This window comes from Triturus cristatus, chromosome 10, assembly GCF_964204655.1.
Source record: "Triturus cristatus chromosome 10, aTriCri1.1, whole genome shotgun sequence".
NCBI lineage: Eukaryota > Metazoa > Chordata > Amphibia > Caudata > Salamandridae > Triturus > Triturus cristatus.
Window position 1 is genome coordinate 143,133,920 of NC_140593.1, and position 17,075 is coordinate 143,150,994.

A 17,075-nucleotide genomic window follows, 5' to 3' on the forward strand; every position below is an offset into this window, starting at 1 on the left:
CCTACAGAGCCTCCAGAGGTGATTGGGGAGTACCTAGAGGACATCGCAATTGCATGGCTGTCAGACAGACAGCGGGAATATTTATCGCTCCCGGTCACGGAGGAGGAGGTGACGGAGGTGATCAAATCCCTGCCAAACGGGAAGGCCCCGGGCCCAGATGGGTTCATGTGTGAATTCTATAAGGCGTTTGTGGACCAACTGGCACCACATCTTGTTGAAATGTATGGAGTCTCCCACGAAAAACAGAGGCTGCCACCGACGTTGCGCGAAGCAATGTTGATTGCATTATTGAAACCGAACAAAGACCCGGAGCAATGCGAGTCGTATCGACCGTTGTCCCTTATTAATGTGGACATTAATATCCTGGCGAAGCTTCTTGCCAACCGATTAAAACCGCTGATGCCTAAATTGATTTTACCAGATCAATCAGGGTTTATACCGACCAGATCTACCACGCATAACACCCGGACACTCTTCGCCCTATCACATTATCTGATTCCTACCACGAAGGCGGCGGCGGTATTACTAGATGCTGCCAAAGCTTTTGATTCCATTGAATGGCCCTATCTATATACCATACTGCAACGTATGGGCTTTCCCCCGCTCTTCCTGCAGGGGGTGGCGCTTCTGTATACAGAACCGACGGCGCGGATAAAGGTTAATAGATACGCTTCCAACCCGATCAAGATCGCGAGAGGCATGCGGCAAGGTTGCCCGCTGTCTCCGCTACTATTTGCGTTAGCACTGGAACCGCTGGCTTGCAAAATTAGACAAAAACACCATTACTCGGCGCTCCAGTTCCCACAGAGGCCGCTTCATATCTCGCTGTATGCCGACGACATGACGTTGTATGTGCGAGATCCGGAGGTGAACCTAAGCCCACTACTGCGAGAATATATAAAGTTCGGCCAGCACTCTGGTCTCATTATAAACTGGTCAAAATCGATGATCATACCGTTGACAGACACCACGGATCCCTGTCCAGTGGATTTTCCGCTGGAATGGCAGTCGGACCCGGTGAGATATTTGGGGGTCTGGTATCACCGAGACCCAGAGGTGGTGATACGCACAAACTATGGGCGGGCGATTGAGACCTTAGAAGGTAGAATAGGGCGATGGATCCAGCTGCCATTGTCGCTGGCAGATCGCATAGCCATTGTCAAAATGGTCGTTCTCCCCAAGCTATTGTACCTTTTTAATAACATTCCGATTAAGCCACCGGCGGAGGTGTTCCGTAGAATCTCAGCCATGGTCCTCCGCCTTATATGGGGGGGGTAAGCAAGCTAGGATAGAACTGCGTTCCCTCACACTACCATACGCCCAGGGGGGATTTAGGGTCCCGGATTTTCTGCTCTACTATCTTTGCGCGCAAGCACAATATGCGCATTACTGGTATCACCCAGTCCATTCCTGACACACACCGCTATCGAAGAAGGGGATGCACACCCTGTCCCACTAAGTGCTATCATAACGCACAAGTGACCTCCATTGCATACTCGGGACATCAACAAGATAGACACGACCAATAGAGCTTGGCACACCATGGGAGAGAAAGCACACAGGCTGCCCCTTTATGCGCCGGCACTACCGCTGCAGCATCATCCTGAGCTCTCAGTTACTCAGGAGAGGGTCGGCATGGATTTGCTTCGACAGGTTGGCCTGGCCACCATGGGGGACTTATACGAAGGTGGTACCTTTAGGACACACGAGGAACTGACGTACATTAGCAACCAGACACTACTGTTTACATTCACATACTACAGACTACAGAGGGTGCTGCAGAAACTGTACCCCATGTACCCAGAGGAACCGCCCCCCTTGAGTGCCTTACAATTGGTGATCACAACACCGACTGCCACTAAATAGGTGTCTAGATTATACGTAGCGATGCAGACAGATATTGCCGACACGACACACAAGGCGCTGGAACGTTGGAATGGTTGCCTGCTGAGTCCCTTGTTGGAGGAGGACTGGGGGGTGGCATGTGCGATTACTGGGATGTTGACACCGAATGGGAACCTGCGCATGCTGCATTACAAATACCTCCATCAGACGTATTATACCCCTGCAAGACTTTATAAGTATGGGTTGAGGGACGACGCTAAATGTCAGCGCTGCGGTGTAGATCCGGCAGACTTCATACACTTGGCATGGCACTGTGAAGCGGTGGCGGAGTACTGGCAGAGGGTGGTACATATATTGGGTGCCATGGTGGGCACGCACCTCGAATGCTCGGCTAATACATGCCTGCTGGGCATACTGCCGGGAATAAGGGCTACCAAGCGCAAATTCTGCCTGATTGCACTGCTGATCGCTAAGAGACGGGTGTCGTTGTGTTGGAGTGGCCGTATGGAGCCCAGGGTCAGGCAATGGCTTCAGGACTTGACTTATTGCAGAGACACGCTGCAAACGTACGAGGAGGAGTTGCCCACAGGGTCCAAACCCAGGGACTACTGGACATACCTGGTTCAATACTTACAAACACACCAAACTGTGTAAACTTTATTATTGCAAGGTAACATCGGTCAAGGTGACATAGGAGTATAATGACAATTATTGCATGCTGGATGAAGGATGTTGTTGTGCCATGACCTGTATTTTGGTTTACATGTTACCACTGTATGTTCTGATTACATGCTATTAAAATTCAATAAAAAAAAAAAAAAAAAAAAAAAAATTAAAAAAAAGATGCCTTAAGGTGCCCTGGCAGGGACAATGTGTTACGCGGTTCCTGGAAAAACAAGAAGGTGTTAAGGTACTTTTTGCTTTTACCACCATGCATGTATCTTTCTGACATGTTGGCTGGGGCTCACCATCCGACCCGCCCTTGAAAAGGGATGTAAATAAGAAATAGGTGTAATTTTCAGTTATAAGGTTTGTTGTGGTTTGAAATGTACAGTCTGTATTATCAAGGGAATGCCTTTATCTCTTGCTGGAGACGGAGTTAAACGAAGTGGAATTGACACGTCCCAAACCAAATCAATGGTGCCCTGGTTGTTTATGGTCCAAGTGGTCGTGGGGACGTTGTCATTACACGATGGACGGCACTATGTGTGGTTCTGGGAATCTATGCTCTGGTTTCTCTGGAAATCTCATTCCTCCCCACAGGTGTGCTTTGAAGTGGGTCTTTCGCTGCACTGAGAACGATGTAAAGATAATACATTAAATAATTAAAAATGTTTTTTCTATTTTAAAAACAACTGAGTTTCAACAGATTCTTAACAGAAAGAAAATTGGCTTTATTGACAAAGGTAATTTCTGTTGCAGATAAAAGGTTTACAGCCTTCCAGGAATCCACAAAGGGACTCCTGACTGGTTTAAATGTGTTTACTAATGTGAATTTCTCTGCTTTGCGTGCGGAGAAAGAAATACACAGAAGTAGATCCCACTCAAGGAGTGGGTAGTAGGCATTCCCAGGTGATATTTGTATGTTCCAAAACTCCAATCTGTAACGGAGTGCTCCGTACAGGGAGAACAGGGGTATTAAGGAACCTTCACATGATGTTCCCAAAGGTTCGGCTCCCATCCTGCGCGCGCTGCCATGCTGCTCGGAATGATTGTGAATAGGAAAACCACATTTGCATAACTATACCCAGGTGGAGATGTAAACCTCCGCCACTTCTATTACAAATGTTTTCATGAATAGGGAAAGACAGGTTTATGGAGTATAGGACTACATTATTGTCAGAAAGTATTGAGTATTTGAAAAGATTTCGGAAAATTGCATGAAAACTAACAAGAAGAAAACCCCACAGTATTACAAAGGCTGTAAATTGTATTGTGAAAAATAACGAGGGGTGTGATGTTCTGTGTTGAGAACTGAGCATGTTTGAGAGGCGGCGGATAGCAGCACAGCCCGCCTTGGAAATGAATCACGCCTCTGTATCCATCACAGCAGAGGATGAAACTCAGGAGGAGACCTGAGGGGATTAATTAAGAGCTGAACTTGTAGGCCTGGGAGCCAGGCGTTTAGGAACTTGATTTTATCCTGTTGAATTTTGGATGAGGGCAAAAGACTGGATTAGAGACGTATACACCAGTTTGTGTAGGATCATTCCAGTGAGGGGGAGGGGCAACACTGCAGCTCTCAGCAGCAGGAAGGTACACATCTACGGAGGGGAGGTGCCTCCGTTTGTGCGGAGCAGCATCACCCCACTTAAAACCCCCCCAAAGACCCGCGATAAAAAATAAAAATTATAATTCATTACTATTTTATTTTTCATCCTGCTGTCCTGAACCAACGTCAGGACACGGGTGGGGCCACTGCTGACAGCAGCAGGGAGGAGGGTGGGCTGAATGTGCACTTTGCAACGTGCGCATGTCCCTTTGACCAGCCGTCTTGCGACAGCCAGTCCGACATGTGCACTTTGACACCTCTAACCCAGCTGTTTTAAGACAGGTAGGTTTGAGCAAGTGCAGGCCTCCAGGGTGCTGTGGAGTGCCGAATAAGGCCGCTCTCTCCAATCAGGGCGCTACTCTCACAGCATGAGAACAGCACCAGGATTGGTCTAGGGAGTTTCCCGGTGGCCGAGCGGCAGTCGGGAGAGGTCGGAAGCAGGAGGCCCTGTTCTAAGGTAAGTTTGCTTTTGTTATATATTACATTTATTTGAGCGCACCCGTTTATTTATATATTTTTTAATTTTATTTCAGCTCACGTGCCCGCCTCTCCTCCCGCCTAGATTCCAGCCGCCACTGCATCAACGTCAATGGAGACAAGCTGGCGGTAGTAGCGGCTAGCGCTGGCTTCCATTTGGAAACTGGTGTGAGAGAGCTCAACAAGGCACAGTCAGGAACTAAAACTAAGCAAGGCCCCAGAAGCCCTCTTTATGTTTGTTGGAATGTGCCAAAAGTGTTGCGCATTAAGTAATGTTGCCTAATACCTAATTTTTGCGTTATGTGACACGTGTGAAATTTTTGATATTTACATCAAGTGAAATTTCATTTGCTTTCTGCCCGCTGGAGATTAGTCTCACTGAGACATATTTACACCTTGAACGAGTCATTTTCTCATTGACCCTTTATTCTCCCAGTATCTTGCATCACTTTGTGTGAGGTAAGCCCTCTATTAGAAAAGTAACTCAAGAGAACAGTGACACAATTTTTCAAAATGTACACGTCACTTGTAAAAAAATCATATTTTTGTATACCTCTAAGCCCAGATTTACTAACATTTTATTGTTGTGCTTGCGCCATGTTTACAGAGCAGCCATGATGTAAGATGTTAGTCGAGATTTACAAAGTCACACAAGGGCCGATTTACATCGCCTTGCGTGGCTTTCTAAAAAAAAGTAACACAGCACAGCACTGTGCGTTGCATTACACTGCACCAGGTAAGCGTTACTTAGGTGGAGCATGGGCATTACCATGCATTCATTCATATATTTTGAGTACTGCTTAATTTGAGCCAGTGCCAACACCGGCGATTCTGACAGTCTGCCACAAGGTGGCGCTGTCTGGGTAATTTCGAGGTGACCACAACAAAAGTTAATTATTAATTCACTATACATTAAAAACAACTATTAACTATCTCCCAAGCCATTCTTAAAGCTTTGGGGGCATGAAATAGTCTGAATTTCCACACTTGTAGGAGTGTGATGGTTAGTAGTTGTGGTGTTACCATCATTGGCCTCATAGCAGGGGCAATACCTGGCGGAAGCTGCAGTAGTCGCCGGACAAGAGCCCTAACACTTATTTTTTTTTTTCAAATTAAGCACCAATTTTGACACAATAACAGAATTACTAAAGGCAACCTGGGTTTGCGCCTAAATGGTGAGCCTACCCGCGAGAGGCGTAACACGGAGAAATATCTTCCTCATTCTGTAGCAAACATAGAAAGAGGAATATGCCTCTCAGGATTGGTTTTCGTAGGAACATATGAGCTTCTGCACAAAAACAATCCCGCCCATAGAACTGAGTGTGAGTGAACTTTGTAGCACTATAAAAAAAATGAGACGCATGTCAGAGTGAGGCTATGGAGAAATGAGGGGCACTGGTGGAGGGTGGTAGTAAGGGAATCCGTAGAGAAAGAGGTCATTGGGTAAGTGCCAAAAAAGACTTACACCGGGCGCCTCGAGGCCTAAAGCCAGCCCAGGATGTAATAAGAGGGCAGACGCGATATGGTGTTACACAACCCTGTTTAAATGGACATAGGCATACTTTGACCTTCAGCGAACTGGAGAATACTTACTTGGTGTACAATAAGACTACAATATGGTAATGGTAAGCTACTCACCCACAAGTGATCTTTGAAGGTGGCTCTATTTTGTCTTTTCAATGATAACAATATTATATGTAGCTCCAACCTGCAGCCCACAGTCGCTTCAGTTCGCTTTGAGACACTGTAAATATAAGGAGGTGCCCTGATAGCAGACTTTGGCATCCACAGTGAGTGACAGCAAAGGAGTGCACACTGGGGCTGTCAGCAGGGATGTGAGAGGTGCTTGCATCACCCTGAGGCACCTTGTACTTTCATGGCTTCTGGGATTTGTGTAGAGTTATAGGACATAATGATAGAAAAAGGACATTAGGTAAATGAGCCTTTTTGGAGTCACTCATGTAATCGCCTCTGGGCCAACCACAACATAGGTTTTGCCACCTGTAATAGCATCTTTAGACTTTATCTAGTCTTGAGATTTTACCTGGCTGTCTTCCAAGATTCATTGCCGGCTGCAAATCTTTAAATGTGCTTCCTCACTGCATCTTGCTTTAAAGTATTTTCCATTCCACATGGTTTCTATTCGTGCAGTAAAGCATTTTTGGCCTAAGCTCTTATCCCTTATCTATAGGTTGCAGCTCCCTGCGTAGCCAAGTGTTAGTTCCTTCCTGGTCAACATCGGATGGCTCCAAGAGCCCTTTGTGTTGCCCACTATATTCTCCAGGTGACGTTTCTTTTCTGCTGCTCCAGTTTCTCGAGAAGTTGCTTGCTATTCCTATTTTGAAGCTTCTGTCGCATCTTTCTCTACATTAACTGAGCTCTATGTGTCATGGCTTCCTTTTGTTGCAGCATACCCGTATAAGTTCAATGATGCAAGCACAGCTAGGCCTCTGTTTTCGACACTGAAATACTTTCTGTACATGTGGATCTGTTGATGTTAAGTATGTATAAAGGAGTATTATAGTAGGCATGTAGGTGTAGTTGATTTTATTGAAGCCAATGCTTCCTTCTGCTGTTGGGATGCATCACCTGGGAATGCAGTGGTTTTTGTACAATCGGAAAGTCTTAAAATGCATGCTAGTCACAGCACACTCTCAGCAAAGAGGCCATGCAACGCAGGGCTTCTGATCTATTGGCTGCACTTTCAGAGATATCCCTAAACACTTTAATAGACACTGTCTCATTATAAGCACAACAACTCCTATGTTTGAAAAAGAAACCTAATACTATTAACACGTTTTGGAGTACATGAAACTCCCTTCACCTAAAATAAAACTAGTGAAACAGTCTGGTTAATTCAATGGGTAGCTGTTGGCATGAGTATTCCTCTACTGGCCAGCCACTAAAGTGGAAAATGACGGAATATTCCAAAAGTGGGGCATGGTACCCATGCAACATTTAGAAGAATTTGCAGTCACTACACATAATGCGTCGAACATTACAAAAATGTGAGGTAGTCACTGGGCTCTCTAGGGAAAGAAATTTCAGACCCAATAGATTGAACATTTTATGCTAAATCTGTTACTCAACCATTCTTCAGAAATATATGAATTACTTCCCACTGAGATCACATCAAAAATACAGTTGACCATTGTGCTCATGACTATGAAAGTCTTTATTATTTACACCGATTTTATTTCTGGTGTAAAATGGCATTGGAGCAGTTTGGGGATGCTGAGGCCTACTCAATCTGTGCCAATGATGCCTGGGAGAACTTTCCCAAAACCAACCTGTGGATGTTTGCAGATAACCCTCGAGAGTTCATGTAATCCCTGAGTATTTGAGTGTAAACTTGAGCACACCAATTCCCCCTGGAATCCAACATGGAGATTATAAACACACCAAAACTGAAGCCCTGCATGAAACTGTATTGTGCCTATTTTCTTTCAGCCCTGCCAGTGGGCCTAGGGGTTCACAGCACTGTGTGACCTTTACATTTCGTTCTTTACGTATTTATGCGGGCCAGGTTCACCACCACTGGGCCCTTAGTAAAGCAACAAGCATCTACTACCATGTCTCAATAGCTGCACACACTGGTTTTTATTACCACTTCTACTGTGATGTAGAAATAGTGGAATACTCATGAACTCCCACCTGCTACTAAATAGAAAAGGCAGCAAGTCATAGTACAGCTTGGACAAAACAAGCATTGGCAAAGGCAATAAGTCTTGCCTTTATAATGCGAGTGCCGAGCTGTTGGCTTTGCTAACGTTTGTCTGTAAAATATGGTTTTAAAAAAGTTAAAGAAAAAGACATTTCATATGCTGGAGGTAAAGCAAATACATATCTTCTAGTGATATCTCAAAACTGCACACAATGTTTTCAATCTTTATAGGTGGCATGTTTTATTTTTCAAAAGCTTTTCACTCAAGAAACTCTGAACAGAATTTCAAAAGAAAAGGCAAGTATCAGTATGTAAAGGAGACTCCCTACCAAGGCCTAATTTAATTTTTACAGGATTTAGTCATTAGTACCTTTGCGGAAGCCAGGGAACAGATGTATGGTCCTCCAGGAGAAGTGTCATGCTAAGAACACCATCTGCCTCAGACACCTTCTCAGTGAGTGCAGCACATGGCATTTCCTCCAGTGCCATAAAAGCCTTTGTGTGTCAAAGCTTGTGCTTTCATGCAATATGCATTTGAATGCAGATACAACAAAACCAACCCTTAAAGTCTACTCTTCAGCCATACTCCAGCAAAAATATTCCTGTGTCTGTGCTTTTACCGACAAGCTGGGAAGGGTTGGAAATAACTCAGCGCTGGAGGAAGAATTTGAGGGGGGGAGCAACACAGAAACGAATGACCTAGAAAACACATGTAATCTTATTGTGTGCTGAATGAAAAAGAAAAAAGTAGTTCCCTAAATGTGAGTAGTGTAAGGATACAAGTCATCCAGTCAAAAGGACTGTGTAAAGGCTAAGCCCCAGGGGAGGGAAAAACACAAGAAGATGAATGCGCCATCAAATAAGAACAAAGCAAATGAGAGTGACGATAAAGCCAACCAATGGTAAGCAATGGGCTGGCTAAAAGCCCACTGCAGATTTACAGTACGGCTTGCTCTATCTGGTAGGCGAGAGCTAAAAAGACACTGCTTCCCAGAAGAGTTCACCCTTTCCTGCGGAGGATGAGAAATAAAATGAAATGTACACTGGCCTTTATGGGTCACATTGACTGATTGCCCCCACCCGAATAGTGATGAGAACTTTCAAACATTTCAGGACATTCAGCCCAAAACTAAATGATCCAAAAATGTAGGTAATTTGAATGTAAGTCACATTGTTTTGCCCAGGCCTATTTTCTAGCCCAGTACCTATAAAATAAGAAAGTTAAAAGTTCAATCAATTGGCATGGTGAAATGAGCTTCATTTGATCTAGAATGAAGTTTTAGTCTTATTTCTGCAAGTAAAGTTTTAATAAAGATTTTTTTACCGAGACTATTTTGAGCCTTTTCCAGTCTACTTTTAGTGATGATTTTCATTTGCTTCCCTGTAGCAAATTGAGTGAATAGGTGTTTTAAGTTAATGTACTTAATTTATTTATTCACAGTATTTCTAGAGTGCCAGCCTGATCACAAAGGAAGCAAAGCAGGGTACATTAGGTAGAAATGTAAGGCCAAGGTAGGTAGAATGGATTAATATTGGAATAAATAACACATGGTGCTGGGTGCCATATGAAGTGAGCTGGTAGGTTTGTATGCAAACTTAGTGAAAAGGAAGAGAAGGTGTGTTTTCCATGTTTGAGTTGTGAATTGGAATGTAATAGACAAAGTTTGCTTTGAGTCTTACAAACTCCTTTATAAATAACATACTTCGGCTTTAGGTCCCTGGGTTGTTTATTTGCCTCTTCAATTCATTCTTAGAGGAACTTCATGAGCATTTTTCCAAGGAAGGTATTTGCTCTGGGGATTTAAATTGAAAGTTTACTCTGTTTTAAAATGGATGTTTTAAAGACAAGTGTTTAAACATAAATAAAGTTGAACTTGCAAAGGGGAAAAGACAGTGACACAGCTGACAGCAGCCATTTAAAGGGTGCTTGGGTCAGACAGTTTGAGCTCTGAACAGGAGGGAGATGTCCTTTTTAGGTCTCGCCTGAGCCAGCGCTTTGGCACTGCTCTGGCGAGATCTATAGAAAACGGGGATTTGGAAGTGCAAACGAGTGCTTTTTAGGCCCCCAACTACAGTGCATGTGCGCCGGGCGCGTGCACCATTTGGCAGCCTGCGTGTACATTTCGCGGGCGCTTTGATGTTCTCAGTGAGCCGCGCGGCCGCTGAGAACATCAAAGCGCCCGCGAAAGAGCTCACCATATGCCAGCCTTCCCTGTGTTGGAGCTTTAAACAACTATAGTGACATCCTGTGTGACTGCAGTTAAATAACAGGCTATTTGGCAAGCTTTTGAGTCCTGCTGAAGCATTCAAATGCCAAGAAATCTTAGTGCACTGGTCCTCCTATTCAGGCCTGGACTCGTTTCAGTTTACACTTCGCTCAGTTAATTGCTTCCACACAGGCTGCATTGGTCCATTTTAACTCCTTGTGTGCCACGCCCTTTCCCCGCCCTGTGCCGGGTGTTGCATTAGCGGGCGGGGTTCATGACGAGCTGGACTCGTCATGGGCACAGCGCAACCGCGGCCCATGACGAGTCCAGCTCGTCATGGGCACAGAAGGGGTTAAAGATGCCTGCTCTGAAATGTACGTGTGGTTTGTGCTTGGACGTTCTCCATTATCACTTCAGCTTTAAAATTGTTGGCTGCTGTTCTTCTTTCTTTTCCATGCAGTGTTTCAGTCTCTGCAGCCATTAGACTGTATGTCCTGCAGCACAGGGAACACAACAGTTTTCTCTTGCGTGGTTATGAGGTTTTCTGCCTCTGCCCTCTTTCAAGGTTACCTGACCTGGTAGCGCATTGAAGAGTACATACAGCACACAAGTCCAACGCCCTAGGACGGTTTTCGATTAAAGCCATCTGATTTATAGAAAGTTCTTTTTCAATTACCAAAATAACTTTCTTTTTCCTTTCGTACCTCAGAGCTGATCATAAAGCTTCTCTTATGACTTTTAGTATATATGCATTCAGTATATATGAAATATTAATGATCTAAAATGACGAAACTGACAATATCAATTTCTGAAGATTTTCTTAAGCAAAAGCAAGAAGACCAACAAAAGGATTTAGAAATGCAGATGTGCCTTAACCATGTGTACCGCTGATGTCAAGAAAATCCTGTGCTTGAATGGAGCAAATGCTGAGATTCTTGTGCTTCCATCCCCTTTGAGCAGCCACAGACCCATGGAAGTCCACTCTGTACACCTACAAAGAAACCAGCATTTGGCTGCCAACTTCTTGGTTTTCCCAATTTTTGTTTTCTTATTTCTTTTTGTAAACATTTACTACAAAAACAATTTTGTGTCTTCAAAAATCACAATAAAACAAGTGGCTAAGCTATATGTCTGTGCAAACTAGTGTGTTCCTATTTTTAAAAGTGAAAAAAAGTCTTTATACACGGTGTTCCAAGGAGATGAAATGGCCATCACACTCCAACACAGGGAAGCATCGCTCCCCACAATAATGTATAATACTCCAGAGCTCCGTAGTGTGAAGTAACAAAGAATTCAAATTCATTCCAAATATAGGGGCATATGTATCAAACGAATTTTTATTCGCAAACGCTGCGAATAAAAATTAGCTAAACGGTATGTATGAGCCAATTTCTCATCGCAAAATTAAGGAATCGCTAATTTAGCTATTTCTTAATTTTGCGTAAGCATTTAAGAAATCGCTAATTGCGATTTCTTAAATGCTATGTAACACGCACCAAAGTCATGCGAATTATCCTTAAGAAATCGCAAATTACCATCAACTTCTAGTTGGTGGTAATTTGCGATTTCTTTGAATAATGCACGTTTTGGAATTTTTCAAAGTGCTACGTGGTGCACATACATGCCCTTAGGGCATGTATGTGCGCCATATGTGCACACAAGCTCATTTCAGGGGTGCATCAGGGTGTCAACATGACACCCTTGCACCTTTGAAATTATTCTCAATTTGCGATTAGCAAATTGCTAATCGCAATTTGAGAATTACTTCCCAATCATTCCTATGGGTCTCCTGGCCCATAGGAATGAATGGGAAGGTATTCCTTAATTGCGATTTCGCAATTTGCTAATCGCAATTAAAGAATTTTAAGAAATCGCTAAATATTTGCAATATTTTAAATACATCCCGTTTTGCGATTCTCAAATAGCGATTCTCAAAAAATCGCTATTTGAGAATCGCAAAATCGGTTTTTGATACATATGCGCCATAGTCCTTATAATTTTCTTTATTTTCGTCTTCTTTTAGGCATCCAACAAACGTTTCAATTCTGTAGCCAACACGTGTTTTGTAATTAAGGTGCATCAACCAATGATTTCCTCAGGGCTACAACAATAAATTAACAAGCATTGGCATAGCCAATAGGTCTCGCTTTTGGGACCTTATAAGTATTTAGTTATGCAACTGTTGCATAGTTAAACACTTATAAGGTCCCAAAAGCGAGACCTATTGGCTATGCCAATGCTTGTTGGAGCTTTGTTTAGGATATATCTTGCAAGTCAAAATGATTGAAATACCACCTCAGTCAGGTGAAGTCACAGTGTAAATGTTTAAGATCCCATAAGTAAAGTCGTTGAAATTGATACCAAAAGCTGAAGAGGCCGACAACAGACCTGTCATAGTCTTGGCAAATTTCTCCAACTGCCACGAGTGCTTTCAGGTATTCGTTGGGTTGGTAGGGATGGATATAGTGCAAAGAGCAGCTGTTCCGCGGATCACCGTTCGATGCCGTGAAGTCAATTGCTACCTAGAAAGTAAGCACATGATCTAGTTAGTGCATCCTGCAAGCCATGATCATTACTTTCATTTGATTGGTAGACTGATAGACACTTACGTAGACATAGTGATAGTCACCTTGGAGTACATTATTAACTCATACGTTTTCCCCAAAAATTGCAAATCATTAAAAGGATTCCGTAGGGCTTGTGCTGCATCAAATTGCTCCACAAGGAGGCTGAATCTTTTTAAATACAATGTTCAATTATAAGGCATTACACCGATAGAGAAAGTAAGATATTTTACAGGGATGGTACCTCATTTCATTTCAGAAGTCCTTTTCTTGGCCGGGGGACAAAGATGAGTGACATTTTTGCCTCTATTGTTCTCAGAGTGGCAGCAAAGGAGTCACATGTGCATAAAAAAGTGAAACTCACGGTCAATATTCATTATGGACAAACACCTATATTTTACCACCAGCTGTCCTTTTGAATTGATCATGGGAAATTTGCATTGCTTCAAAAAGGGAGATGGATTATAAATTGTGGAAAGAGTCATCTCCTGCTATTAGAAAGGAAAGCATAGCCACCATGTACTTTGGCAGCTATGCAATATAAATTTGTGGGAAACAGCAATTACAATGACAGCTGAACCACGCGTTGACTTTTCAATGCGGTCCGAACAACGAATGCATCTTAACCACGCATTTGTTTACCACAACATGCCTTAGGTAAAGCGATGTTGGACTTTAAAGTCCAACGCTTTCCCTACTATTGAGCGGACTGTAGTTGAAATAGTAAATTATACTGTTCGAAAAGTCCAGTGCTTTCCTTAAGGCAAGTCATTGTAAAGACGTGCGTAGTAAAGGAACTTGTGGTTATTACGCATTTGTTCTTCCGACTGCGATAAGGAACAGGTGGTTTAGGCATTCGTGATTGTGTCATAGAACCTAAATTTGTAAACAAAAGTATGTGTACACTTTGATTGTAATTCAAGATTTGTTCTAATTTGTGTCTTTGCTGCCCACTGACAAGTACCAGCTCATCACATCATAATTATGATCACACCATGGGTTATGTCAACGTTCTGTATTCTCTTATGTAACCCCAAGGTTCTTATGTACAGCATTTCTGATCAGAATTCGAAGTCCACCAATGAATAATAGTAAATTAATAAAAAATATATATGTAGTGACTGGGATCATGATATGTGCTGATGACTGATATACACCTTGTGACTTTGGCACCTCATCTATGGCTTTTGCATCTGAAGTCAGTACAGGCAACCTGAGCTGCATTCCACTCCATGTGTCTGGGATGCCACTGTGTCACTGTGTATCCCTTAATGGGAGAAAGCCCTATTCTGCTTAGAAATTGATATTGACTCTGTATGCTATTGTTGGTCCTTGCCATTTTTGCAGTGTCACCCCCAGAAAGAGCCTGTTTTTGTTGACATTAGGACTCTGAGCACTACCCAGTGGTAAAGTTCTTGTACTCTCTCCCTAAATCATTGCGCAATTGGCATATACCTAAATAGTACATTTAATGTACTTGTAGGTCCCTAGTAAATAGTACTACATGTACCCAAGGCCTGTAGATCAAATGCTACTAGTGGGCAGCAACACTCATTATGCCACCCACTTAAGTAGCCTTTTAAAACATCTCAGGCCTGCCACTGAAGCTCGTAGTGCAGTTTTAAACTGCCATTTTGACCTGGCAAAGTAAGCCTTTAGCCAGGCCTAAACCTTCCTTTTTAGGTCGAGCCTAGCGCAACATGCAAGCGCTGCTTAGGTGATGACCTCTTGGAATCGGGTTGTACTTTTTCGAAAACTCGTGCATGTTCTGCACTGTTTCCAATGAGCACTCGTGCATGTACGGCATCCACCTTGCGGGAGCGAGCAGCGGCGCCATCTGTTTCCAATTATCAAGCCCGCTCTTGTTTACATTTTAGCTCGCGGTCGCGTTAATTGGAAACAGATGGCGGTCGCGTTCACTTTTGAGGCCGCGTGTTTCTTTTAACTTTGATGATTGTTGTTTGCCTTTGAGAAGAGTGTCGTCCTTCCACCTATACCCAAGGTATCTCTGACATCACTCCAGCATTCTTTTCTTTGAATACCCCTCACCTCCCCATGAACAGCTACGCTGGCCCATATTATATGGGTGTAGACATTGCAGGTGAAGTCTGGTAATCTAAATCCCCATCCTGTTGCGCCCCTCCACCTCTAACCTCACTGATTCACACCAAGAGCACACAAACAGTGGAAGTGCGCTTTACTGTGCATAAGATACGAACTGTTTACTCACCGGGGACAATTCTACAAGTGTTCATGTCGGGTCTGGTGGCTTAGTGCATTAATGTGTCCACTCTAGGGCCTGTTTTCGAACTCATTGTCACTGGTTCAAATCTAGGCGGGTCCACTCAGCTTGTCATCCTTCTGAGCTCGATAAAATAAGTACCTTCTAGTTGGGTAACATTAAGCGCCAAGATATCCTTCGCGGTGAGAATGCGCTTTACAAATAATACACGTCCTGTTATGCTTAGTGCAGTAATTATTTCCTTAAAAGTGAGACTGTCTCAGTGAAAAGTTAACCACGAGGGTGTCATGTTCGTTTGGGAAATTCATGACAAAGACTTTGCAGTGTGTACTTTCCACCTGCTGCACATTTTCTTAACGTTTTTACCTTCCAAAACATTTAAATACTCTAGCATCCTTGTAAAATAAATTGTCCATCCAACAACACCTTTAAATTTAAAATAATGGTCAAGTTCAATTTGAAAGGATTGGCGGTTTAACTAAAAAGTTACTGGAGTTACATAGGATAATATGGCATGGTGTTTAAATACAGTCACCGGACATCTCTGGGTTGCACAGGCGTTGCAAACATGCAAGGTGTGCACAGACATGCAGAAAGTAGTGAGAAGAGAGAGTTTGATGCTTCCAGTGGCACGCAGTGCCAAGAAAGTTTCGAGCACGTGCCTGCTTTTGTTGAGGACAGTAACGAGAAGGAGTTAACCGGCAGAGGGGGGGCTATTACAGAGGGCAGAGAGGCATTTTTGCAGCAGGCCTCTGAGCCTGTTGGTCAGGGGGCACGTGTTGTTTCCAGAGAGCAGACAGACAGCCACATGGACTACACGTGTGTAACTTCACTAAGGGTCTTAGATAAGCGATGTGAGTTCACGAGCTTGACGGTACAACTGATTAGACGCCACTTGGCAATCTAGATTTTCGGAAGCCATAAAGGCGTATTCGATATGGGCCAGGCAGGAAGTTTCAACCTCAACTAAAGAGCTATGAGCTGTTCAATTCTCTGCCACTTTAATTTGCTACTCTATTATTAGTATTATACATATATACCCTGCGGTTTAGTTGTACAAAATAACACTTTACATAAGTAATTCTCAATACAGTTCTATAATATGCTTAATAAATGTGTTCAAGCTTCCGCACACGATAATGTAAAGCATAACTAAAAACTTATAAGGTCCCAAAGGCGGGACCTATTGGCTATGCTAATGCTTGTTAAGACTTATAAGTCAACCCGAAGGTAGGCCCTAAAGGGTCATAGTCCAAAAGAGGCCTCTCTGCAACTGCCCAGCTGACCGACTGAAATAGACCTGCCTGGATCTGCCTAGACATGTTGGAGCCCCGCTGCTGGCCACTTCGGGAGTGAGTCCTGGTCCCCACGTGGTCCCCCCTCAGGTCTTGTACTCTTGGCTGGCATCAGTGAGAGCTCCTCCATAAGACAAAGGTGAAAATCCTAAAGTTTGGGCCCTCCGCAAACGAAACAGGCCATTCGCGTCAAGTCTCTACTGCCCACGACTACCGCCAATGAGAAGTTCCGTCGAGACCTGCATTTCATGCCGACAGTAACACACCGAAGACTTCAGCAACACATGATCCAGCAATAACCTGCACTCCACGTCAACTGTGACCACCTGCGATAGGCGCCAATGCAAAGCTCAAGGGAATACCAGCTCTTCGCACTGACTACGGACTCTTTGAGGCTCTCACCAACGCGAAACTCTACGCCCACAGCTCCTCACATGAACACTTGAGAAGGTAACTTTTCAGCAGGACTAATCTGGTCCATGTACCTGACCCACATTCCATTCTGGTCA

At 43.6% G+C, this 17,075-nt stretch overlaps 1 protein-coding gene across 2 annotated transcripts in view; it reads right to left on the minus strand.

Moving 5' to 3' along the window:
- Nucleotides 1–17,075, minus strand: part of CPNE4 (copine 4) — a 1,366,646-nt gene that overhangs the window by 219,805 nt on the left and 1,129,766 nt on the right. For both annotated transcript variants that reach the window (XM_085630665.1, XM_085630664.1), the window contains exon 11: nt 12,854–12,987. In XM_085630665.1, coding sequence (XP_085486791.1) covers nt 12,854–12,987 — 134 coding nt within the window. The remainder of the gene's footprint in view (nt 1–12,853; nt 12,988–17,075) is intronic.